Consider the following 26,348-nt stretch of genomic DNA (forward strand, 5'->3'; position numbering starts at 1 on the left):
AGAGCCCTTGCAGGAGGCATCACTGATGGATCTGACCATCAATTCAGTTTTTCTAGTAGCTATTACCTCAAAAAGAAAGGCTTCATAACATCAGGCTCTCTCATGTAGGCTGGTGTGTCTCTATACACAGTGCCTTCCTATCTGTCAAAGGTGGTGTCAGCATTCCATGTCAATTAGGAAGTCTGACTGCCTCCATTCTAGATTACATGTGTAAAGAAAAAGGATAGAGTTTTGGAGTTACTGGACATTATATGAGTTCTTCTCTGTTATCTCGAGGTGATGAACGATTTTCATCTTTCAGATCATTTTTTGGGATCAACAACCCTGGCAGACCTTAAAAGCCAGCATCTAAGGCTTTGATTTCCAGATGGATCCACATAGCTATTTCGTCTGACTTTATTGGCTGTGTTAAACATCCGCCAAGTTCCTTGAAGGTACATTCCACCAGCTACTTAGAAAGCTGTGGAGCCACAGGGTGGAAGGGGACATATACAGATGGATTAAACACTGGTTGGCAGGCAGAAAGCAAAGGGTTGGAGTGAAGGGCCACTACTCGGACTGGAGGAGGGTCACAAGCGGTGTTCCACAGGGGTCGGTGCTCGGACCGCCGCTGTTCAATGTATTTATAAATGACCTAGAAACAGGGACAAAGTGTGAAGTTATAAAATTTGCGGATGACACTAAACTCTGTAGCAGGGTTAGAACCACGGAGGAATGTGAAGGCCTACATAGGGACCTAAACAAACTGGAGGAGTGGGCAAATAAATGGCAAATGAACTTTAATATAGAGAAATGCAAGGTCATGCATATAAGGAAAAAGAACCCGATGTTCAGCTACAAAATGGGGGGATTAGTACTAGGGGAAAGTAACCTTGAAAAAGACTTGGGAGTGCTGGTGGATACAACAATGAAATCAACGGCACAATGCGCAGCAGCCTTAAAGAAAGCAAACAGAATGTTGGGTATTATTAAGAAGGGTATTACAACCAGGACGAAGGAAGTCATCATGCCGCTGAATCGTGCGATGGTGCGCCCGCATCTGGAGTACTGTATCCAATATTGGTCACCGTACCTTAAGAAGGACATGGCAATACTTGAGAGGGTTCAGAGAAGAGTGACGAAAATGATAAAAGGTATAGAAAACCTTTCATACGCAGACAGGTTAGAAAGGTTGGGGATCTTCTCCCTGGAAAAGTGGAGATTCAGAGGAGACATGACAGAGACTTTCAAGATCATGAAAGGCATAGAGAAGGTAGAGAGGGACAGATTCTTCAGCCTATTGGGAACCACAAGAACAAGGGGGCACTCAGAGAAATTGAAAGGGGACAGGTTTAGAACCAATGCTAGGAAATTCTTTTTCACCCAGAGGGTGGTGGGCACCTGGAATACGCTTCCGGAGGTTGTGATAGGACAGAGTACACTAAGGGGTTTCAAAGAAGGATTGGATAAATTCCTGAAGGATACGGAGATTGAGGGATACAGATAGAGGTAGAGATAGGTTATGAAAGAGTATAGATAGAAGGATAAAGGGGGCTAAAGGGTTTTAGACAAGGATCACCTCACAAGTCATGGACCTGATGGGCCGCCGCGGGAGTGGACTGCTGGGCGCGATGGACCTCTGGTCTGACCCAGTGGAGGCAACTTCTTATGTTCTTAAGTGTGGCTTCTTCAGGCAGAATCCCAGGCAGTTCCGCCAGAGGAGAGTTGTAGGGCAGCTACATGGTCCATTCTTCATGACATGAAGGCACATGAAGGCACAAATGGATGCCACTTTGGGTCCTCAGTGCTAGCAGCAGACTCATCTGCTTTGGTATGTGACTCATGTTCCTTTTTCACTGAAAGGGAAGCTTAGATTCTGACCTTGATAATCTTCTTTCCAGTATAAAGGAACACTCATCTTGTCAGATATCAATTTAGCCTGCTTCCAGTCTTGGACATGTCCAAATGCTTGCCTTGGAGCAGCCAAGAGATTAGGTAGATGATTGTTTTTTGACTATCCAGCAAGTACAATAAGTGATACAATATCTCACAATGGCAATGTCCATTGGAGAGCCTATAATAGCTGTATAAATGTTAATGCTGGTTGCACTCAGGAAGATGGCATGTTTGGGTTCACCTTATTAGTATTAAGAAAAGTATTAAGAAAAGACTTGACTTGGCCAGGGAATTCCCCATGCCTTCCTTCTTAGTTCTCTCTTTTAGGGGTGATCAACTGCTTTGGTATGAACTGAAGATATGGGGACTGCCTACTGACTCAAAGAGATGAAGCAGAAAAGTTGTAGATGACTCCTGGAAAAACTTGCGGGTGGAGGTGACATGGTCAAGACTCATGTTACTTTATATTGAAAAGAAGATTATCGAGGTAAGAACCTAATCTTCCCTTGGGTTTGAAATGCCATATATCAAGAATTTTAACAATTTACAAGCTAAACCCTTTATTTTGGGTGTTCTTATTTCTCATAAGCAATCTCTTGTATTATCAATCACTAAACGCTATAAAAATGTTACTAAATATTGAAAACATGACTTATTGATTTACATAAATGTACAAAATGTAAAGTATCCTAACAATCTATACAAATCTCTTAAGATTCTACAGTACAAAATGTAAAGTATCCTAACAATCTACAAATCTCTTAAGATTCTACAGTAATAATACCTGAAGTTGTAATAACGGCCAGATTCAATAAATAGCACTCAAAAATCAGTGTCAGAAAAACTCAGCACTATTCCATAAAGGTTGTTACAGACTTTATAGAACAGTGCAAAGTGCTGATTCTCATGGCCAAATTTGGATGCCAGGACTAATGCCTGCAGAAACTAGGTGGAATTTCTGGCACCCAGTTTGGGCTTGTATCCCCAATATTCTGTAACACTGCATGCAAAGTATTGGAGTGTTCCTGACTCGCCTATGCCGCTCCCATGGCTATGCTCCTTTTTGGGTTGTGTGTTATGGTATTAGGGCACCCAGTTATAGAATACTGTACAGCCAGATTCATGAACAAATCCTAATTGATGCCAACTAACATCAGTAATTAATAGTTAGTGCCTAATAATTGTCATTAATTGGCTCCATTAAGTTGTACACACATCTCCAGATCCTGCCCCAAGTTTGGAGTGTAAAGTCAGTTGCCTTTTATAGAATCTAGGGGAAAATGTGCCATGTTATACTTCAGGAAGATAGGGGGGGAAATCAATTCTAGCATGCTGATTTCCATTTTTAACTGATGGTGTAAGTTACAGCATTCTGTAAGTTACACACTTAAGCGGGAACCCATCTATGTCCTGCCTATGTGTACACCCCACTTGAAAATACAGTATATGCTATGCAAGATAGCCACATTTTTACAGAATAGGGCTTAGGAGGAAGAATAGCATATATGTTCATATATGCTGGATTTCTAATTTATTTATTTATTTTATTATTTATATACCACTTATATCCTAAGTGGTTTATATTCAGGTACTGTATCATATTTCCCTATCTGTCCTGGTGGGCTTAAACTCTATCTAGTGTACCTGGGGCAATGAGGGGATTAAGAGACTTGCCAAGGGTCACAAGGAGCAGCATGGGGTTTAAACCCACAACCCCAGGGTGCTGAGGCTGTAGCGCCAACCACTGCAACACACACTCCTCCTCCATTTATAGTGTGCATGTAAATGTTAATGCTTAATTTATAGAACTGCCCTTCATGTGTCTGTAAAATACTAACACAAATCCTGCACAGTTAGTACCTAGATTGATATTTATGCCTACTTGGGAGCAGGCCTAATGTGTATGTATGAATGCTTCCTCCATGCTTCTTCCCTGAGCATGGCCACTGTACATAATATGCTGTCTTGAACCATGTACACTTCTAGGGAAAGCGATGGGATTTTAGATTTAGCTCATGCCTCTTTAGTTCTAGTTCAAGTGAGTTACCATCAGGTGCAGTAGGTAATTTCTGGTCCCTGGAAAGTTTACAGTATTAAAATTGGACCTGAATCAATGGAGGATTTAAGCAACTTGCTTTTGAACTCAGGGAGTGGCAGTGGGATTTGATCCAGGTTTCCCTGAAGTGTGATCTCATTTTATAAGAGCCCATTTATACAAATTAATTGTTATATGCATAAATGATTTATAAAATTACCCTCTATGTTTTTTCCTGGATATCACCTTGGCATTGCAGCCTATAATAATATTTTAATCAATGCTGCATTTTGGATGCAGCTTGTAGAGTATGACTGGAAGATTCTTATAAAAAATGTCTAATTCAGGTGACTATATGGTCTCTCTCTTTTTCTGTAGTGGTCAGATGATCCCAACACAGCCCATATGCAGGATTGGCACAACCTGCACAACCAACGGCAGATGAAGGAGAGTCTTTATCATACCATCATCGAGTACTTTGACAAAGGCAAGGTGAGACCTGAGGAGAAGCCTCACTAATGGCACATACACTACCTCTTTCCAGCCATTTATCCCCACCTTCCAGCAAGGCAAAAACAAAGCCACTCATTTCTACCCATCCTTTCTCATTCTCTGGGTAATTCCTTTCAGCCAGGCAGAAAGAGGAGATGGGTGGATTCCCTTTGGCTTGAGCTCTCTCTGTTTTATGGGAGTTGTGGCAAAGTTGCAAAACATTCTCTACAAAAGTATTGGTGAACACTGCAAGCACAGATCCACATAATCCAGTAGCCACAGACACTGTGGAGCTGTGATCTCTCTCTCTTGTGCTTGAAAGTCTAGGAGAACATGCTTGAAGGACTGTGACAAGAACAAAGCAGCAGGTTTCCTGACAATAGAACAGTGTGTACAGTTGGACGAATCCATTGTTATAAGCAGGTCAGAGCGGCATAGGCCAAGATAGTCTTTTCAGTGAGTTCCTAGACTGAAGTCAGTTGCCAGTGGACAGGTGCTCAGATACCCAAAATCCAACAGAACTGTTTATCAGGTTCGTGGCAGACTTGTAATTGAATGGTCACAGTGATTAATTTGCTTTTCACACCTAGAAAGTAATAACTTTAGATGAAGATTGAGATAAACTGGTGAAGAAGTATGTGGAAAGCTTCCATTGTCCCCATTTCTGCTGTATTTGTCTTGTTGTGTGGCACAGTGAGTTTGAGCATGGGAAAGGGGGTGAAAATCCTGAATATCACAACTTGTGCTAGGCTTGTACAGTGTATGAGAGAATATCATACTGCCATTTTCTTTAGCTCTTCCTGCTCTCTGAATAAATGAAGGATTTTGTTTTTCTGGTGTTGTCAGTGCAATGTTATTTCAGAACTCAGAATTCACTTTCAAAGAATAGAAAAGGAGAGATCACCATTAGCACTATGGGCCAATTCTTTAAACGGTTCCTAGGTTAAGTGCCGCTAGACACACCAATTGAGGATGCCTAGCCAAGTTCCACGCGGAACTCAAAATTGATTAATGAGCTTAATTGGCATGGTAATTGACCACGCCATTAAAAACTCATTAAAAAACAATTAATTGTTTCACATGGAACTCGGAGTGGCACCTACTGATGTCTAAGTGACATCAGTAGGTGCCACTCCGAGTTCCATGTGAAACAATTAATTGTTTTTTAATGAGTTTTTAATGGCGTGGTCAATTACCATGCCAATTAAGCTCATTAATCAGCTCATTATACAGCGCCTAGCGACTGATGTACAACTGCGCCGAGTTGGCACCATTTATAGAATCGGCCTCTGTATATCCTGCATGGTATCACCAAAGCAATCTCCTCGCACTATCTCTTCTCTCAGAACTGACAACTAGTGTTAAAACAGGTCTTCTGGGAACACAGAAAAACCACAGGTACCAAGCACAGCCCTGAGAATGACTGAGTTACTTCCCTCTGACCCAGGGCAGAATTTATTCTTCGAGGGCCCCTAGGCACACAAGTACATTGGGCCCCCTTGGCCCTGCCCCATGCCCCGCCCCATTTATCTGTTTATTTACTTCTTTATTTCCACAAGAGAGAAAGGGAGAGGCTGGGTGCAGGGGGTAAGGTGTTGGAAAGGCAAGGAGGACAGATGCTCAGGGGGTTGGGAAAGACAGATACTGCATATACTGGGAGAGGGTTGGGAAGGAAAAATGCATGGGCTGTGGGGGGAGGTTAGGAAAGGAGGAAAAGAGAGATGTTGCACAGGTAGAGTAGTTGGAAGGGAGAGAAATAAATGTTGCCGATGGGGGAGGGAATAGGAACAGAGAATTGTTGGACATAGGTGTGTGGCATAAGAGGGAAAGAGAGATGATGTATATGGGGAAAGGAAGAAAGAAGGAGAATTGTTGGACATAATAGTGGTGGAGAGGAGGGATGGAGAAATGTTACACTGGGAGGGAGGAGAGATGACCAAAAGAAGGGAGAGATGTCAGACCACTGGAATGTGAAGGAGAGAGAGAATGAGATGCCAGACCACAGAATGGAAGGGAAGGAGGGGAGAGAGAGATGCCAGACTGCAGAAAGGAGAGGAGAGAGATGTTAGATCTTGGGAAGATGGAGGGAAGGAGAGAGAGATGCCAGACCATGGGAGAGGAGAGAGATTCCAGGCTATGGGAAGGAGATGAGAAAGATGCCAGACCATATGAGGGGGGAAGGGGGAATACAGAGATGTCTGACTATGGGAGAGGGATGAGATGGTGCATAGGGATGGAAGGGAAGGGGAGACAGAGGGAGGAGGTGGTGAAGAGATAAGAAGAAATGCTTCTTATGGATAGATGGGAGTATGGGAGAAGAAAGAGGAAGGAGATGGTACACATGGATAGATGGGAAGAGAAGGCATGAAAATGTAGATTTTGAGAAGAAAACAGAAAAATGGAAGAAAGTTCAATGTTAAAAGTTAATGCTCAAGACGGATGTATGGCAGAAAGTGAAGGAGAGAAAAACAGCAAATGGATAAGGTGGCCATGGATACACAGTTAAGAGCACAGACTGAAGGACGTGCAGCCAGAGACTCGGAAAGACAGTTTGAAAACCAAAATCACCAGGCACCAAAGGTAGGGGAATGATTTTATTTTCAATTTAGTGATTGAATTGTGTCCGTTTTGAGAAATTACATCTGCTGTCTATATTTTGCACTGTGCAGGAAGAAATGCATTTGTTTCTATTTCTCTGGGGGTTGTACTGCATGCAGAGTCTTGCATCTTAGGGTTTTGTTTGCATATATTAGTATTTTTAGTTTGTGGTCCTCTATTTGCATAGGGGTTATCTATATTCTGCATGTGTGACCAAGGCCAGGTGCTCTGGTAAGAATGAATGTTGAGAAACATACAGTGTGCTTTGCATAGTTTAATTTTCTGGTTAACCATTATGTATTGTTAATAAGATTATATTGTGTGTATATATGAAAATGAATGGAAAAATGGTATTACAATTACAGTAGTACTATTAGGGGGCGGGGGTCTTGGGCGGAGCTTGCAGGCCCCCCAAACAAAAAAGTGTTCCGCTGCCTACGCATACTACAATACATAATAACAAATCTTAACCCCTCTCAAGCTCACAAAATCATCATAAACAATCAATCAAAAATACTCAGGCCCCTACATTACCTTATTGTTTCATTATACATAATCATGTAAAGCAGCTTACATGGTTGGAACGTCCAAACCAGGATCACCCGTCCAGCTTCAAACTGAAGAGAAAGTTCCATTTGCTAACTTCACTTCCTGCCTCTGATACCTATGGTTTCCTCTAATCCTGCCTTTTGTTCTCATTTTATGCAGATGTGGGAAGAGGCCATTGTTCTGTGCAAGGAGCTGGCAGAGCAATATGAGAGTGAGATCTTTGATTATCAGCTTCTCAGTCAAACCCTGGTGAGAACTCCATGGTATATGTATGTCTTCGCATGTGGTGGTGTGTCTGTATGTCTCCATTGTTTGAAGGCCTCTTTACAGTGAGGTGGAATTCTATGAGCAAGGCACCAAGATATAGGCAACAAAAATATGTGTAAATACATGGATACCAGCATGTACAAGTGTGTGTACACATACGTGTGTAAGTGCTAATATTTCTGCTACATACTATTCTGTAAAATAGTGCCTAAATGCGATGGTGTAGGGTTTGCAGGTGGGCATTAGGTGGGCGGGGTGTATTTTTACGCAAGTGGGCTAAAGAATCCTTTGGCAGTCTGGGCACAATCATTTACACCATCTCTGTGGCTGGGGTAGGTGATCAAACCCCGCACTGCTCCTTGTGACCCTGGGCAAGTCACTTAATCCTCCATAGCCCCAGGTACGTTAGATAGATTGTGAGCCCACTGGGACAGAGAGAGAAAATGCTTGAGTACCTGATTGTAAAATCCGCTTAGATAACCTTGATAGGCGGTATATAAAATCCTAATAAACTTGAAACTTGAAACTTGTTCTTGATGTGTTACAATAGGCTCAAGTAGCTGTATTGTAGATGCCTAGATGTAGGAACCCCGTTCGTAAAATTAACCTCCTGAAGAGTAATTTTAAAAGGTGATGCCCATTTTAAGTAGTAAAGTATGCACCCTCTTTGGGATATTTCAGTCATTTTCATGCAGATATGACCTCTTATAAAAACCCAACCAGTGCAAAAGTTTGTGTTTTGCAATGATGGTGTATATTTTGCCTGTGGGCTTGCACAGACGTGGAATTTGGCCAGAGCGCAAGTACACACATAGAAGCAAATTCTATAGGCAGTGGGAGCTGCCCTACCACTGTCTAACTTAATCATTTTAATTGGTTTATTGGGCATAGTAATTGACTGCACCAATCAAAAAACAATTACAAGCGCCTTTGTCCCAACTAAAAAGGCACCTAAGGGTGCCTACGGCCATTGTAGGCATGGTTAACACCGGAAGTGGTCTTAGGCATCCTTTGGCACCTCTTTAGACACGATTCTCATGAAAGGTACGCACCAGAAATGTAGGCCTTTAAAACTCTGGCCTACATTTCCGGTGCCTACCTTTCACATAGATGTGATTCTACAAATGACATTGTTGCATGATTGACATGCGATCGGTGGCCATTTTGTAGGCAGCCACTGATAACGGCACTGTTTGTAAAATCCAGCCCATAGAGTCAGATTCAATAAATGGCACCCACATTTGGACTCCAGAAAAAAAATTGATGTGGAGAGCTATTCTATAAAGAGCATATAGAGCCAGATTTTATAAACAGTGCCTAGGTTAGGTGTCCTACACCTGGCCAAGTTCCACTCAGAACTCAAAATTGATTAATGAGCTTAATTGGCTTGGTAATTGGCTACACCATTAAAAGCTCATTTTAAAAAAAGATTAAAAACAAGAGTTCCACATGGAACTCAGAGCGGCACCTAATGACACCTACCTCAAAAGTGGGCATGGTTAGGGGCAAAGAATAGGCGTGATATTACTTGGGCATCTCTAGGCTTCTGTGTAAGGCACTGGTAAATTAGGCCAGGAAAATCCTGGCTTAATATATCAGGTGCCTAACATTTGGACACCTAGCAATGCCTAAGTTGAGTTAGGCGCCGGTAGGAGTGATTCTGTAAATGGTGCCTAGCAGTTGATTGACAACTGTGCCAAGCAGCGTCTAAGAGATAGGCATCATTTATAATGAACATATGTGCAACTTCCTTTTGATTTATTAGTGAGGGTATCTTTATAAGAGCTGCCATTGAATATACAGTACATGTAATGGGTATCATCCATTTAAATTAGATCTACTATTTACATACTGGCACTTATGCAGATAACGTTATGGATATGGGATGATTATTGTCAATATCCATGGACATTTTCAGACCATGCCTTATCCTGCCCAAAATTTAAATGGCTAATTTGATTATATAGACCCCTTTTATTAAGCCGCGTTAATGTTTTTATTGTCAGCCGCCGCAGTAAAAGCTCTGACTCTCATAGAATTCCTGTGAGCGTCGCAGCTTTTACCGCAGTTACCAGTGATAAAAAAACTCTAAACGCAGCTTGATAAAAGAGGGCCATAATGATTTATATAGCCAAATGTTAGCATTCCATGGGGTGGGGTGGAGGGATTTTATTAAAAAAAGGACTTAGGCAGACCACATAAGTCCTTTTGAACTCCTGGCCCTGTGTGTCCTGTAAATGTGTCTTTGAATGTTTGTAGTTTTCTCTCATTCTGAACATACGAATGTCAGTATGATTTCAGCCAGAAGTCTACCATCTTTACTATCAACTGAGTCACACACAGTATCAGTGAAATTTGTAAATTAATTATCTGAACTAATCACTGTCTGTCTCTATTATTTTACAGCAACAACAAGCAAGACTTTATGAGAACATTATGAAGGTTTTGCGTTCCACCCCGGACTATTTTGCTGTTGGTTACTATGGGCAAGGCTTCCCAACATTCCTGCGGGTAAGAATCTGGTGCCTTTTTGAAGCTCAGTAACATAGTAGATGATGACAGATAGAGACCTACCTAGTCCATTCAGTCTGCCCAACAAGATAAACATCATGGTGCTGAACTAGAGAAATTTGAGAAAAGGCAGTGAGAAGGCCAAGAGGCACCGAGACTAGCTCTAAAGTTCTCAGGTAATATTTTATGATTGAAGATGGTAGAAAATGGTGGCATGATTCAATGTTATCAGCAAGAAGATATTCAACATATGAATGTCTTCAGGTCTGCTCCTTTTAAAAATACATATACGCATATGCTTTTTCAAATGAACTGTGATGGATTATTTAATAACAGATTTCTGTGAGGTTTGAGGCACATTAGTAGATTTACGTGAGAGTTCTGGAATAAGATATGCTACTGAGATAATAGCCCAAATTAATTTGTTTAATAATCAAAGCCATACAGTAGACGATAAAAGTAATGGCGATTTTGTTCATAGAGTAGCCAGGTGGAATCATGAGAGAGAATTTGTGATTAACTCTTTTAGGCCACCTTTAGTATAACTAAAATAAATAAAAATAATACAAACAAAAAGATTGAAAGTCCAGTATTAAATAAACAGAACAAAAGACAGAATAAAACTCAGCCAATTAGGTCAGAGAGCAATAGATAGTGATAGTGGAGAGCCTTGCGGGACTCCACAAGAATTTGTCCATAGGGGAGAGTATTTACCTGCACTTTATTCTTGATAAGATCTGTTTTTCAGGAAACCCTAGCCAGCGATAAAAAAAAACCCTAACATGACTTGATAATAGGGGCTTTAATGTAATATATTGTCGATCATCAAGGCTTAGAAAAATTGAATTAATTTCAAGTTTATCAAGTTTCCAGTTTATTTTAGTTTGATATATGACAAATAAAATCAATAATGAAAAAGGAATAGGAATACCTTAAAACCAGATAAGATAGTAAGAAAGAAGCTGTATCTGTTATCATTCGCACTGCAGTTCAAAATTTATGCTGTTACCCATTTCCAGAAGTTTACACTGCATCAGCTATACTGAAAGACTTTAAAAAAAAAAAAGTATGCCTTGAGGCCTTTTTAAAATGGTATCTGATTCCACAAGGTTGGCCCTACAACATCAAAAATAGCTTTGCAGATATGTACAAGGGTGAATCTGTCGGAATTATGAGAAAAACACCGTCTCTTTCAGATTTCTGGATCAGAAAAACATTACTGCAGGTGTTTCATGTCAACACATCTGTCACTTTGCTAATCCTACCATCTGTAAGCTGGTTTTCTGTGCTTTCTTCCTCAGCTGTCACCTGAGAAAATAAACTGGTGAATTTAGAGAAAGAGTTTCTGCTTTTCCATTGTTACAGATAAATGCAGAAGAGGTGTGTTTCACTTTCATCTGTATTCATTTACATGCACATCTGCTTACACACTATTCTATAACGCTGTATGCCCAAAACATCTCGCATTCAATCCATAGGAGGGTCATGGGCGGATCAAAGCATTCCAAAACTTTAGGTGCAGTGTAATAGAATTGTAGGGCTGTGTGCCCAACTTGTGCATCAGGATTACACCAAGTTTCAGTAGGCATAAGTCCTTGCGGTCAACGCTGAGCATGGGAATTGGTTAGGAATGCTCTTTATAGAATATAGGGGTAATAATAATAAAAAAAAAAAAAGTCTAAAAAGTGTTCTAAATGGCTACTTGGACGATCAAAAAGCCTGATCGTCCAAGTACCCATAACCAAAGCTGGTTTTTAGACGTATCTAAAACCAACTTAGGCCTTTCCCCTGCCTCTAAAAGCACAGAGAGAAAAGAGGTGTGTTTACAGGAGGGGAAAGGGCGGGCAGTGGGCGGGAGGTGGACCGACCTACACCTAGCCGTACAACAGGTATAACTAAAACATTAACAGGTTGCCTAGTCGGCACTTAGACCTTTTTCACTTAGACGAAATAAAACCAGGTCTAAGTGCCAAAAAACGGGCCGCTGAGCTGATGGCCGCTGGCGCCATCAGTTCAGCGGCCCGGCAACCTAACCATCGTGGCAGGAGAGATGCCTCATCTCCCCTACCGCGATGCCATCACTCTTCTACCCGAACTGCCGCGACTCGCGGCAGTTCGGGTAGAGGAGTGATGGCATCGCGGTAGGGGAGATGAGGCATCTCTCCTGCCGCGATGCATCACTCCCCCCCCATACAACATCGGGGCAAGAGGAAGCTCAAGCCCTCTTGCCCCAGGCACCCGCGGCACCCCCGACACGATTGGGGCAAGAGGGAGCTCAAGCCCTCCTGCCCCCCCCCGACTCCCCAACTCCCCGACAATATCGGGCCAGGAGGGAGCCCAAGCCCTCCTGGCCCTGGCGACCCCCCCCCCCCCCCGCTAGTTGTTTGGGCAGGAGAGAGCCCAAACCCTCCTGCCCATGGCAACCCCCTACCCCCACCCCGCACTACATTACGGGTAGGAGGGATCCCAGGCCCTCCTGCCCTCGACGCAAACCCCCCTCCCCCCAACGACTGCCCCCCAAAAAACCTCCGACCACCCCCCCAGCCGACCCGCGACCCCCCTGTTGGACGTTTGTGGCCTAAGCGTGTTTTTGTTTTATTATGGCTAAAAAATGTAGACGTGTTGTGGGGGTACTTGTAGACGTAGTGGAGATTGGGCGTTTGGGCAGAGGAAGGTCATAATCAAAACATGGATGTTTGTTTTGGTTATGGAGACTTTCCCTGCTTCTAGGTTGAACGTTTAGGGACTTAGGCCAAAAGGGGACTTAGACGCTTTTTTTTGATTATGCCCCTCCATGCGTTTAGCGTGAATCATTCTGGCACCTAAATTTGAGTGCCATTTACTGAATCCAGCCCAGAATGGTTTTTCGGCAAGGAAAAACTCTTGGGGATTACAGCAAACTCTATGAATTGTTCAAGAATGTTTCCTTTTATTGTATAACTTACATACTTGCTTGCTACTACTAGGATTACTATCCATTCAGTCGTGTCCGACCCTTGGATGCTTGGATACTTGCATACAACAATGGTTCTTGGTACAGAGGGTGAGCTCCTACAGAAAGGTTATAAAGATAGAAACATAGAAACATGATGGCAGATAAAGACCAAATGGCCCATCCAGTTTGCCCATCTGCAGCATCCACTATCTCCTCCCCTCCCTAAGAGATCCCACATGCCTGAACCCCCCACTTTCTTGAATTCAGACACAATTTGTGCCTATTCCGCACATCTACCACCCTTTCTGTAAAAAAGCATTTCCTTAGATAACTCCTGAGCCTGTCACATCTTAGCGTCATCCCTGGCCCTCTCACTCAGGAGTTTCCTTTCAGCTGAAAAAAGACTCGCTTTATATGCATTTATGCCACATAGGTATTTAAATGTCTTTATCATATCTCCCCCTCCTGCTTTTCCTCCAGGATATACATGTTGAAATCTTTAAGCCTTCCGCCATATGCCTTATGACAAGACCACCGACCATTTTAGTAGCCTTTCTCTGGACTAACTCCACCCTGTTTATATCTTTTTGAAAGTAATCCAGAATTGTACATAATATTCTAAACGAGGTCTCACCAGATTGAATTAGAGCCTTCACAGGAATGTGGATGGGCCGCCGCGGGTGCGGACCGCTGGTCTGATCCCGGTGGAGGCAACTTCTTATGTTCTTATGTGGATGCAACAATTCACTTTACATACTAGGTCAGGGACTTGCAAATATTGAGGTAGTAACTAGAATCAAATAATTACTGGTGCATTGTGCAAAAATTTACAAAGAAATCACATAGCTTAATTAGAGTCAGTTGTCCTATTCCTTTGAACAGATAGGTATACACAGTCTATGATTATATGATTATTTCTGTTAATTTTATTTGATTACTCACCTTACATAAATACATCGGTGAATTACAGTAATAAAATCCGCTTTTAATCTACATTAGAGAATGACACGGTGGCGGTTTACCCGCGGCCACCGCATTTTAGCCGCGGGTCACCCGCCGAAAACGGGGAAGAAAACTAGCAGTCGCTGCGGCGACGGGGACAAGGCCATTCACCGCCCGCGGGGCGGTGAATGGTCTTGTCCCCGCAGTGAGGCATGAAGGATCGCGCGGTCCCCGCAGCTCATACCCGCCTGCCCAATCGATTCTAGTGTTTAGCCAGCTCTCTCCCTTCTCCTCACCTTAGTTTGTAGATTTTCTTTTTCGGCGACCCGCACGCTATCAGAGAGCCGCGCACGCGCGGCTGCTCAGTGTTCAATCTTCTGCTCTGCTGCAACTTCCTGTTTCCGGTTGCGTCAGAGCAGAAGATTGAACACTGAGCAGCCGCACGTGCGCGGCTCTCTGATAGCGTGCGGGTCGCCGAAAAAGAAAATCTACAAACTAGAAGGGAGAGAGCTGGCTAAACACTAGAATCGATTGGGCAGGCGGGTGTGAGCTGCGGGGACCGTGCGATCGATAGTGTTCCCGGCTCAAATTGGAAGGAGGGAGTGAAAGGGAAAAGGATTCTGGGCCAAGGGGATGAAGTCGGAAAGAAAAACCCACAACAGGAAAGAAAGGGAAGGACTGGCAGGTGAGCCAGATGCTAGAAGCAGGGGGGGGGGGAAGAAAGAGGGAAAAAAGCTAGATGGGGTTGAAAAGAAGAGACACACTGGTATGGAAGAGGAAGATAGGGGAAATCTGGACACAGGAAGGTAACAGAAAGAGGGGAAATTATGTGCATGGGGCATAGGGACAGAGACATAAAGGGGACATGCCATGGGGATGGTATATGGACACAGGGGGGGCAATGACAGATACATAGGGGAGATATTAGAAATGGAGAAAATAGGAGCACAGAAGCGAGATGGTTTGTGGGGATGGGACAGGGACCGAGCTCGCAGGCTCCAGTGGCTTGCACAAATTACATTGTAACGTGCCATGAAAATAAGAGGGAGGAAGGTAGATAGATAAGCCACGTGAGAGGAGCTGAAGGGTAGTAGAAAGGAACAGATGGTAAAGGAGGGAGGGAAGGGTGGTGGTGGAAAGGAATAGGACAGACATTGAAGGAGGGTGGAGAGGAACAGACCCCCAAGGGAAATGTGGAAGACAGAGTGGGAAGAAGACAGATGCCAGACTATGCGGGAGCGGAGGGAAGAAGATGGGTGCTAGACCAATTGGGGGGGGGGGGGGTTAAGGGAGAGGCACAGTAACAGCAAATGGAAGACGCAGAGAGAAGACACACAGTGGATGGAAGGAATTCAATGAGAAGATGTGGAAAGCAGAAACCAGACAACAAAGGTAGAAAAAAAAATTATATTTATTTATTTATTTTTTGCTTTAGGATAAAATAGTATATTAGTTGTGTTGATAAAAATTTATAAACAAAGCCCTGCCAGCTGAACATCTCTTTCTCTAGTTCAGCAGCAGGAACTTTGATTTATAAGAAAGGAATAAGCTAAATATTACAGTACTAAGGCTTATATGGATGCAGCGGGGACGGTGACGGGGCGGTGAATGGGATGGCAGTGGCGGTGACGGGGCGGTGAAAGGGATGGCGGTGACGGTGACGGGGCGGTGAAGGGAACGGCGGTGACGGGGCGGTGCAGAGGATGGTGGGCCGGTGACGGGGCGGTGACGGGGACAGATTTTTTCCCCGTGTCATTCTCTAATCTACATCATAATACAATCATAAGCAAAAGCAGAATCACCAAATTACTTGGAAGGCAATTTTAGGTAGAAAGCCCAAAACAACATAGGCATCTGTGTGTCTTTCTCAAACAATCTCAGAAAATGTGCAACATTTGTGGGCAAAATGGGATTTGGTGTAAATGTGCATATGCAGTGTACTTGCATATTTAAAAAATGCTTACTTTCCAAATCCACCTATGCAGTTTATAAAGTCCTCTCCCACACATCTGTTCCATTCACATAAAAGCAGGCACAAACATTATTTGTGTAAATTCTGGGGTACTTTTATAAAAGACAGGTATAAACAACCATGGCTTCATTGTAGGTGCAATTTCATAAGAACATAAGAATAGCCTTACTGGGTCAGACCAATGGTCCATCAAGCCCAGTAGCCCATTCTCATGGTGGCTAATCCAGGTCACTAATACCTGGCCAAAACCCAAAGAGTAGCAACATTCCATGCTTCCAATCCAGGGCAAGCAATGGCTTCCCCATGTCTTAATAACAGACTATGGACTTTTCCTCCAAGAATTTGTCTAAACCTTTCTTAAAACCAGCTAAGCTATCCGCTTATACCACAACCTCTGACAACGCATTCCAGAGCTTAACTGTTCTCTGAGTGAAAAAGTATTTCCTCCTATTGGTTTTAAAAGTATTTCCCAGCAATGTCATCGAGGATATGTGCTGCTATTTTACAAGCACAAATAGAAGGGCACTTTCGATATGACATCTAAATCCAAATTGAGACATTTTGCTGTCAACATCTCAAATAAAAAAATGTCTTGCTCACAGCCATAACTGAATCAAAAAAACATCTAAAGTTTGGATTCAATTATGGCTTTGAGCTAGACATTTTCATGCTCAACTGTAAGTACCATTAAAAAAAAAAAATAAATCCCAAGGGAAACGTAGAAAAACATGCCACAGGGTCATCGGTCTGACAGTATTCCTAGTAAACTGGTCACACAAAAGTCACAGCAGTGCAGGGAGCAGCCCAATGGTCAGTGCAGTGGATTTCACATAAATGGACCCAGGTACAAATCCTACCTAAACCCCTTCATCAATGGAGTTCCAAGGGTGAACGGTGCCCGAGGGTGGTGATGCCCCTCTTCCATGCATGCCCCTTCCCCGTACCTTTTTAACTTTGGCACATCCACCAGCTTGATTCCCGCATTGGCTTCGGCGCTCTCTCTGACATGACTTCCTAGGTGCGGATCCCGGAAGTGACGTCAGAGTTAGTGTCAAAGCCGACGCAGGCAGCGAGTTGCTGGTTGCTCAAGCCAAAGTTAAAAAGGTACGGTAAAGGGAAGGGGGGCGCATGCAGGATGGGGAAGAGTGGGAAGACCATGGCCGGAGTGGAGCACCCCTCTTACTATGCCACTGCCCTTCGTATTGTATGGTGAGCCCTCCAGGAGCAGAGATAACCTATTCTATCTAAAGCAGGGGTCTCAAAGTCCCTCCTTGAGAGCCGCAATCCAGTCGGGTTTTCAGGATTTCCCCAATGAATATGCATGAGATCTATGTGCATGCACTGCTTTCCAATGCAAGGTAGCTCAGCCTCTGATGCACAAAAGCAGTGTGTCGCAAACTTTTTAAGCTGCTGGTACACTGATCTCGGGGCTGGAGCTGAAGAGCACCCGGAAATGAACGGATGTCAATGCGATGATAACACATGCATGCATGACATCATCACATCGCTGTCTGCGCACGTACGGATGTCCTCCAGTCACGGCCCTGAGCTTTCTATTATCACCGGTGGGGGAGTTCTACAGAAGGAGAGGTGAGGAGAAGGAGCAGAGGCACTGGTGAGGAGGAGAGGCACAGGCGCCATCTGACTGACTACAGAACGTGTCTCTCGCCATGAGAGGCATGGTCTGTAAGCAATCAACCATGCACTTGTGCCTCTCCTCCTCGCCGGCATCTCGGGGCACATCTGGAATCCTCCAGGGCACACTAATGTGGTAGCTTTTAGCAGCCACCAAGAATCCTATGCAAATGCATTACAAGGAGCTCATTCATATTTTAAAGAGCATTCCTCCTAATGCACAACAGTGAATGCACACCTCTTACTGTGCAAAATTTTCCAGTAGCTGCTGGTAGCTTCAATTTTGCTTGAATAGAAACTGTTTGTGCTTGTTCCATATGCGTGTGTGTGTGTCTTCCGCCTAACAGCTGCGTCCTGACCATAGGCACGGGACGCACATGCACATAAAACAAACACAAACAGCTGAATCCAAATCACACCAAAAAAAGACTTATGAACTTGTCACAGCAAAAAGAAGCTTCAGCTACGGCCGGAAGTTTTTTGAGGGGGCTTTTCACCCTTGCTTATTTGCTGCTTTGACCTCCAGAGCACAGCCCAGGCACCAGGCACAGTTTCTCTTCCTTTCACCGGGGTACTCAGCACAAATAGCAAGCATATAATTTGCATGCTATTTGTGCTGAATATATAACCTGGCAAATGTACATCACTTCCAACTTGGTGTTTTTCACTGGGTTGCTGGAGATGTGTGCATCCTGCCCTCAGTCAGGTGCCTTGTTATATTCACAGATTTGGAACTCGCGACTTCAATTATTCGCAATTTTTGGCTGGGTGAGCCACTCTGCCTCCCAGACCTCTCCACTTACTTTTTAAAGCCTGGTGGTCTAGCAGTGAAGCAGGGCAGGAGCAATCTGCCTACACTTCTGCCCTGTGCAGAACTGGGAACAAAAAGGACTATGGGAACTCACAGCAGCCATTTTTGTTCCCAGTTCTGCAAAGGGCAGGAGCGTAGGAAGATTGCTCCTGCCCTGCTTCACTGCTAGACCATCAGGCTTTATAAAGTAAATACAGTGGAGAGGTCCAGGAGGCGGGGGTGGGAAAGAGTCTGCCCTAACGTTATTCATAATTTTTTTTGTATTTGAGGGCCAGCTTTGCCCTTAAGCCCCGCGAATATGAAGGGAGATGTATAACCTCAACATTTCTAGCTAATCTGGAGCGTGCCAGATTTTAAGAATAAATGGGATGCCTATGTGGGATCCCTACTAGGATCGAGTTAAGGAATTGGGTCATTAGGTGTGGGATCTCTAGGAGAGTAGACTTAGGGGGGTGGGTCAGTAGAGTGGGCAGACTTGATGGGCTATGGCCCTTTTCTGCCGTCATCTTTCTGTTTCTATGTTTCTATCACCAACGCATCTAATCTGTTGAAATCAACAGCCTCTGTCTTCCCCTGGGTATCAATAAATGTGGATGCATAACCAGGGCAAAGGAGCTATTCTAGGTCCTATTTTACCTATTCCTCATTCCCACCCAAAAATTCTGAGTAATAATGGGGAAAGGGGAAGCAACTGGACATTCTGGTGATAAAGCAATAAATTAAAGGTTATTCTTCAGTTCTAGCCTGGCTGAACCCAGCATATGTTATTTGCTGTATATAAATTTGCACAAGATGGGAGGTGATCAGGAAAAATGAATCTGTCAAGAATAGATCAAGTGTTCAAGTTTCAAGTTTATTTATAATGAGGAGTGTGTGGCGCAGTGGTTGGATCTACAGCCTTAGCACCCTGGGGTTGTGGGTTCAAACCCCGCACTGCTCCTTGTGACCCTGGGCAAGTCACTTAATCCTCCATAGCCCCAGGTACGTTAGATAGATTGTGAGCCCACCAGGACAGAGAGGGAAAAATGCTTGAGTACCTGATTGTAAAAACCGCTTAGATAACCTTGATAGGCGGTACATAAAATCCTAATAAACTTAATTTATGTTTTGATATGCCACTCATTGAAATACTGAGCGATATACAATCAAAATGGGGGGATAAAAAATATAAAGAAAAGGGCATACATTACATAGATAAACATGAAATACAATAAGGTAAGATAGTTGTAGGGAAGAGGGAGAAACTAAAATATTTTGATAGGACGATGGAGGTCAAATCACATTAGGATGAGGGGAGGGGATGGATAGTAAAATATTTCTTAAATCAAATTAAAATTGTTTTCCCTTAAAATATCATCAGTATTCAGCCACTGCAGTCAGTTTTGGTTTTTTTTAAAGCCAGCTACAATGGTAAAAAAAAAAAAAATCCCAAAATGCAGCACTACCATCTGGATAATGGCCAGTGCGGAATATGAGGTGGTCTGCACTGGAGTTTATGTAGACAGTGGCAGTGTTGAGTGACCGTGAATACCCCTGTTAGCAGCACTTATCTGGGTACAGTTGCTGATATTTGCATGTGTTTTTGAATGTTGACTTGATCATTTTTATAGCACAGTTTACCAATTGTAGGGGCTTTTGTATATGCCTAATATCACTCTAAAGTCCATTTCTGATATGGACTGAGCTTCTCACTGTTTAGACACAAAGTGTAATCTTAGGGATCCATTGCAGTGAATTGGTGTAGTTACTGCCAAGCTGTATTACCAGCCGACACCTACTTTGCTGAAAAATATAGGCTTCTAAGCAATCAGCTAGAAAAGCTTGGACAAAGTCTTCCAAAGTGCTTTCTGTTTACCACTCTGAACCCTTGGGGGAGGATCAAAGGAGTATTACAAGAGGAGCCAGGCAAAGAAAAAAAGATTCTGCCAGTATCAAGAATCTATAAATCATAAACACTGTGTGACTCCATCTTTTGTTCAGAGAAATTTTTTAAAAAATACACCCCATACTGTATCTCTCACATTTATTTAAACACATTCAGCCTCAGTTTTATGCAACGTGCATAACAGTTCCAAAAAAAAAAAAAAAATCCTCCCCAGCCAGAAAGAGATTTTCACCCTACCCGAGCCTCATGAATACAGCAGCAGGCTCAGAACCAGAGAAACGAGGGTTCAAATCCCACTGATGTTTCTTAACATTGGGCAACTCATTTCATGCACTAATATAGTAGGTGGCCTAGATTGGGAGGGCAGATAAGCACCTATTTAAGTCTAATTTATAAAGACACATAAAGGGGCAATTCGATAAGTAAGTACCTATTCTATAACACGGATAAGCAGCAGGGGATAATAGTCAGGCTTGGTGAGAGCAGGGCAAACGGATTCCATCTGGGCACTCGGATTCCTTTATAGAACACTAGCATAACCCAGCACTGGAGCATCTAATATTTACACACCCACAGTTATACTGGCTATAGATCTGATGTAACTGCATAAATATAGCAAGAACATGTGTAACTTGCATGATTCTGTAAGTTAAGTGTGTACCTGGAAGAACCAATCAGTGTTGTCCAGGTATACTCCCCCCCATGCATTTACATGCTATCTCCCAAATTCTATAAATGGCACTCAAAATTGTGTGCACAATTTTGAGTGCCTGACTAATTTGTGTGTGCCATTTAATTGAGTAACGAGCCTATTAGCGCCAACAACCAGGTGCTGACAATCGATTATTGACACTAATTGGCGACAATTTGAATTTCCATGCATATCTGTCTAGGTACCATTCTATAAAGATGCATGCGTAAATTTTTTTTAGCACACTTCTGAAAAGGGGGCAAGGCCATGGGAGGGAGTTCACTTAAGATGCACGCAGTATTATAGAATACTGGAAGACCCCCCATGTGGCCTCAAAATTTTGAGGTAAATAATATGAAACTTACGATAGGATATAAAACTGCTAGAGAGGGTGCAGAGACAAGCAACAAAGCTAGTGAAAGGTATAGAGTACCTGGACTACGAGGAACGACTTAGGAGACTGGGGTTCTTCTCCCTTGAGAAGAGGAGACTGCAAGGGGATCTGATCGAGACTTTCAAAATACTAAAAGGATTCGACAAAATGGAGCAGGGAAAGCAGTTATTTACAATGTCCAATGTGACACGGACAAGAGGACATAGACTAAAGCTGAGGGGGGACAGGTCCAGGACAAATATCAGGAAGTTCTGATTCATGCAGCGAGTGGTGGACACCTGGAATGCTCTCCCAGAGGAAGTAATTGCAGAATCCACCGTTCTAGGATTTAAGGGTAAACTAGATGCACATCTCCTTAAGAGTGGCATAGAGTGATACGGGTAAGGGTAAATTAGATGCACTTTTCCCTTGAGAAGCATACAGTGATATGGGGACTAAAACTATGCCAGGGTACTGAGGGGAGCGGCTGAGTTTCCGTGAAGTATGCTGTGTATTTTCTCTGTCTGTCCCAATAGGCTAACGATGTAAATCAGTGGTCTCAAACTCGCGGCCCACTAGGTACTATTTTGAGGCCCTCAGTATGTTTATCATAATCACAAAAGTAAAATAAAACATTTTCTTGATCATATGTCTCTTTAGCTATAAATTACAATATTAAGGAAAGATTTATCAACTATAAAGAGTTTTACCTCATGCAAAATTGTCATTTCTTTAATAAGACTAACTATATTTTCTGAGGCCCTCCAAATACCTTCAAATCCTAAATGTGGCCCTGCAAAGGGTTTGAGTTTGAGACCACTGATCTAAGTATAGTACCTGAATGTCTTCAATTAAATTTATGTCCATTTCTTCTGCTTCTGAAGGAAGCCTGTATATTATATCAAAGTAAAAACAATTTTTATTTCCTGTTTCCAGCTTATCTCGCAGTGCTTCTTCCCTACTCCCTACTCCATCAGTCCTACAGCTATGTCACTTTAATATTATCTTTAACATATAAACACCACTCCTTTACCCTATTCTCTTTCACTGTCCTTCCTGAATAGATTATATCCTGGTATAGCTATATTCCAGTAAACCATGTTTCCGAGACTGCCACTAAATCTGTCAGTTCCTTCCATCACAGTCTCTAGATTCAAAACCTTATTTCCAATACTATGGGTACTGGTATAGAAATCTTTCCAGATAATGCCTTTTTCCCCCATTTCTGTAAAGGCATTTAATATTTTACTTACTTGCCTGAGGAATTTTAATTACCTGGGGGCTTTGTTTACCCATCCACAATAATTTTTGTTTTAAGACCCTCTTCATCCCTATCTTTGCTCAGTAGCTCTTAGAAAATCAATGGCACCATCCTTGCAATTATGCATTCATCTCCACTTTCAAGTTCACTTTATTCTTGATGTACCACTTATATCACATTACCATCTAAGTGGTTTGCAATAACAAATCAGATATGTGAGGGAGACAATTAAAATAAGTAGAAAATTAAAAAGGCATATAATATATAATAAGAAATAAAAGGAAGGATGCAAGCTTCTCTGATTTGGCCTTTAGCCTTGATGAGAACACTACCTTCACACCTATATGCTTCATCTCTCCCAAAGCCATAAAGTCACTTTTGACATAGTTGGTGGGATACCTCGAAGTCTGTCTTGTGCCCAAATGGATAAGCAGCAGGGGATAATAGTCAGGCTTGGTGAGACTTGGCAAACTTTCCGTAAAGTCTCAAATTTTGGCACTAGGTAGATAGCATACCTCCCTGGTTATCATGTCTGGTCAGCAGATAGATGCCTCTCACCTCCTAATGGCCAGTGGTCTAGCAACTTTGGGATTTCGGAGCTTCATGTCCTCGTGTTCTTGGGATATTTTCACCTCTCTCACTTCCTGGGCTGCATACCCGTGCTTCAGTTTGAATGAAGGTGGAGCTGAAGTGTTAATTTTTCAGGGTTTGGAGTTGAGGTATTAATTTTGCAGGGTTTGCTGATTTGTGTCCAGATTGTGAACCTTCTGTAAATTGCCTTGAGTTACTGATGAAAAGGCATGAGCTAAATGTAAGTAAAGATACAATTTTAGCATCAATTAAAGCAGTTTTATGCAACCTTAGTTCTGTTGTTCTTATACATATGTGAAAGCAGTGGTATTACATACTCACTTCAAGATATCAACCTGCTTGTTGCCTAGGAATGGGATAAATAAATGGAAGGAATGCTTCTGCGAGACGAAGGATTGATGTTATGTTGAATGAGTAGTGAGTTATGAAGGTTAATGATTGATTGCCTCTCTTCTTTCTGCCTACAGAATAAGATTTTTATATACCGAGGAAAAGAGTATGAACGTCGAGAAGACTTTGAAATGAAGTTGCTGACACCCTTTCCCAATGCAGAGAAGCTTAAGACCACTTCTCCACCAGAACTGGAGATCAGGAACTCCCATGGACAATGTATCCTCCTCTGGTTCCTCACACAGAGTGGGGCACTGCCCACATGTTGGCACCCTGGAAGCTAAAGCATTTTATAGAAGCTGGAACAGCAGATTTATTCCCAATAATCAACCCACCGGTTTTACAGCTCACTTTTGTTTTGAGTTACATTTGTTCCTGGATTGTGTTTGTGTTTAGAACCTAGATTTATGCCCCCTAAATTCAGTTCATGCCTCAAATTTATTTTAAGGGGCATGGCCTTAATTGTGGTGTTCATGTAGTGCTTTGCTGACTTCTTACAGCAACACACTAGCACACAAAGTGGGGTGAAATGACCAAATGAGAAGAGCAGTGTAGAAGTTCAAGTGCAGGACCCGCAAACAAAATACATAAAAAAGAGGCCATAAGTAGGAGGGACCCACCTCAGAAGATACAAGAGGATCCCCTCCTTTCCTGGATCCAGGTATGTAGCCAGACATCCAGTTTTGGGTGGGCTTGAGCCTAAAGTGGGGGGAGCTCCAAATTTTGCCCTGCTCTCCACCCCTGCCGCAAACCCACATACTTGAGCTGGGGGTGTGCCCAAGCCCCATTAGTGGAAGCTTCCTAATGTTTGTTTTCCTGAGTCGCCATACTGCCTTGCTCTCCTCCCCATGAGTGCATGCTTGATTTTAGTGAAATTGAGCATGCATGAGGGAGGTCTGCACTCTGTGCATACTCAGTTTTCATGCATGTATGGAAGGTGAGTCTCCCTTGCGCAGGGTCAAGTTCAGTAAAACCAAATATGTTCACAAAAATGGGGGGAGCAGGGCAGACAGCGTGGCAGCTGAGGAAAACAAACATTGTCTGGAGGAGGGCTTCTGCTGGCGGGACTTGGGGGCCTGAACCCAAGTTGAGGGAACCCAGACTCCCCAATGCCGCCCCCCCCCCCCCTCTCCCCATAGTTACATCACTGCCTGGGACTCCAATTCTCTAGGGGCTGCTTGGGTGGAAAGAACTTGCCAAAGGTTTTGAGCTGTGCTTTCTTTTTCTCAGAAATGAAATAGGAATTATGAACAAGAGAGAAACACATTTCCCTTGGGTACAGTTATTGCCCATGCAAGTGTATAGATATTCTGATATGCCAGAGTGTCACAGGAAAAACAAGTTCTGATTATGACTTGTAAGTATGCAGAAAACAAAAGTAGCAATAAGGAAATCAGATGCTGTAAATTTGATGAGGGGTAGGAAACTCTTGCTGACATGTATGGGCAGTTTTGACCTGTCAGCAATCCATAGTTATGCCATGAATATGCTATGCTGTGGCTCCTTGCTTTCATTGGAGGAGATTGTGGGTTACCACAACATATGGGACCCCACAGATCGCCTGCTGGATCCCACAGATTATAACAGTCGTAACTGTGAGTATCAGAAACATAAGACTGTTTCTCCATGCACCTCTGCTCTCTTCTGACTTCAAGGTTTTCATTTGGCAGGGCTTCACATATAGGGAAGAAATCCAGTTAATTAGTCCAGTGCAGTATTCCAATTTATAACTTGCTAGTACAGCTATAAAATCTGCTGGAAATACGCAATTATTACACAACTTTGGAAGTGGAACCTGTAATGTTTTCTTGAGTAATTTAAAATTAACCCTAGCATTACTGTATTAGAGCAAATAAGGATTCTCTGTAGTTCAGAGAGCAGCACAGGGATCTTCATCAACAGCTCATAGAGAGGCAGTTTTTTAGGGATGCCTATTGTCAGTGTGCTTTTAGACCATTAGCTTGGCATTACATGCTAAACTAATTTTAATACACACTAACCTACAAATAATATTATTAGTATTTTGTATTTCGCTGATTGTCCAGCTCTTTTCTGTGTAAACCGCCTAGAAATCGTTTGATTGTGGCAGTATAGAAGAATAAAGTTATGTTATTATGTAAATGCATGATAAGTCAATAAGGGAAGAATTCATCGTGCAGAGATAGGGCTTAACGCATCCATTAACATGCAGTAAGGGAATTACCATGCACTAAATCCTAAAGCCCATTTTATACCTATGGGTTTATAGTGTTTAACACGTGGAGCATCCAACACAGATACCTACTGATACCTAAGTCATATGATGCCTATTTTCTGCCCCTAACCATGCAAATTATCCATGCCAACTGCTGAGCAAATTGTAAATAGTTATGATAAACACTGTTTGAAATGTCTGTATGCAAATGTCAGAAGCATAAGAAATAAGATGGAAACATTAGAATATATTGCACTAAAAGATAGATATAATAGACATCTCTGAGATCTGGTGGGACATTGTCATACCGGCATACAAACCATATCTCTCTGATAGGATGG

At 42.8% G+C, this 26,348-nt stretch overlaps 1 protein-coding gene across 1 annotated transcript in view; it reads left to right on the plus strand.

Annotated features, from left to right (window-relative positions):
• Positions 1-26,348, plus strand: part of LOC117365127 (dedicator of cytokinesis protein 2-like) — a 1,549,644-nt gene that overhangs the window by 1,424,654 nt on the left and 98,642 nt on the right. Inside the window, exons 38-41 of the mRNA XM_033955120.1 lie at positions 4,289-4,402; positions 7,709-7,798; positions 10,223-10,327; positions 23,891-24,032. Coding sequence (XP_033811011.1) covers positions 4,289-4,402; positions 7,709-7,798; positions 10,223-10,327; positions 23,891-24,032 — 451 coding nt within the window. The remainder of the gene's footprint in view (positions 1-4,288; positions 4,403-7,708; positions 7,799-10,222; positions 10,328-23,890; positions 24,033-26,348) is intronic.

The sequence above is a fragment of the Geotrypetes seraphini genome, chromosome 1 (assembly GCF_902459505.1).
Source record: "Geotrypetes seraphini chromosome 1, aGeoSer1.1, whole genome shotgun sequence".
NCBI classification, from domain to species: domain Eukaryota; kingdom Metazoa; phylum Chordata; class Amphibia; order Gymnophiona; family Dermophiidae; genus Geotrypetes; species Geotrypetes seraphini.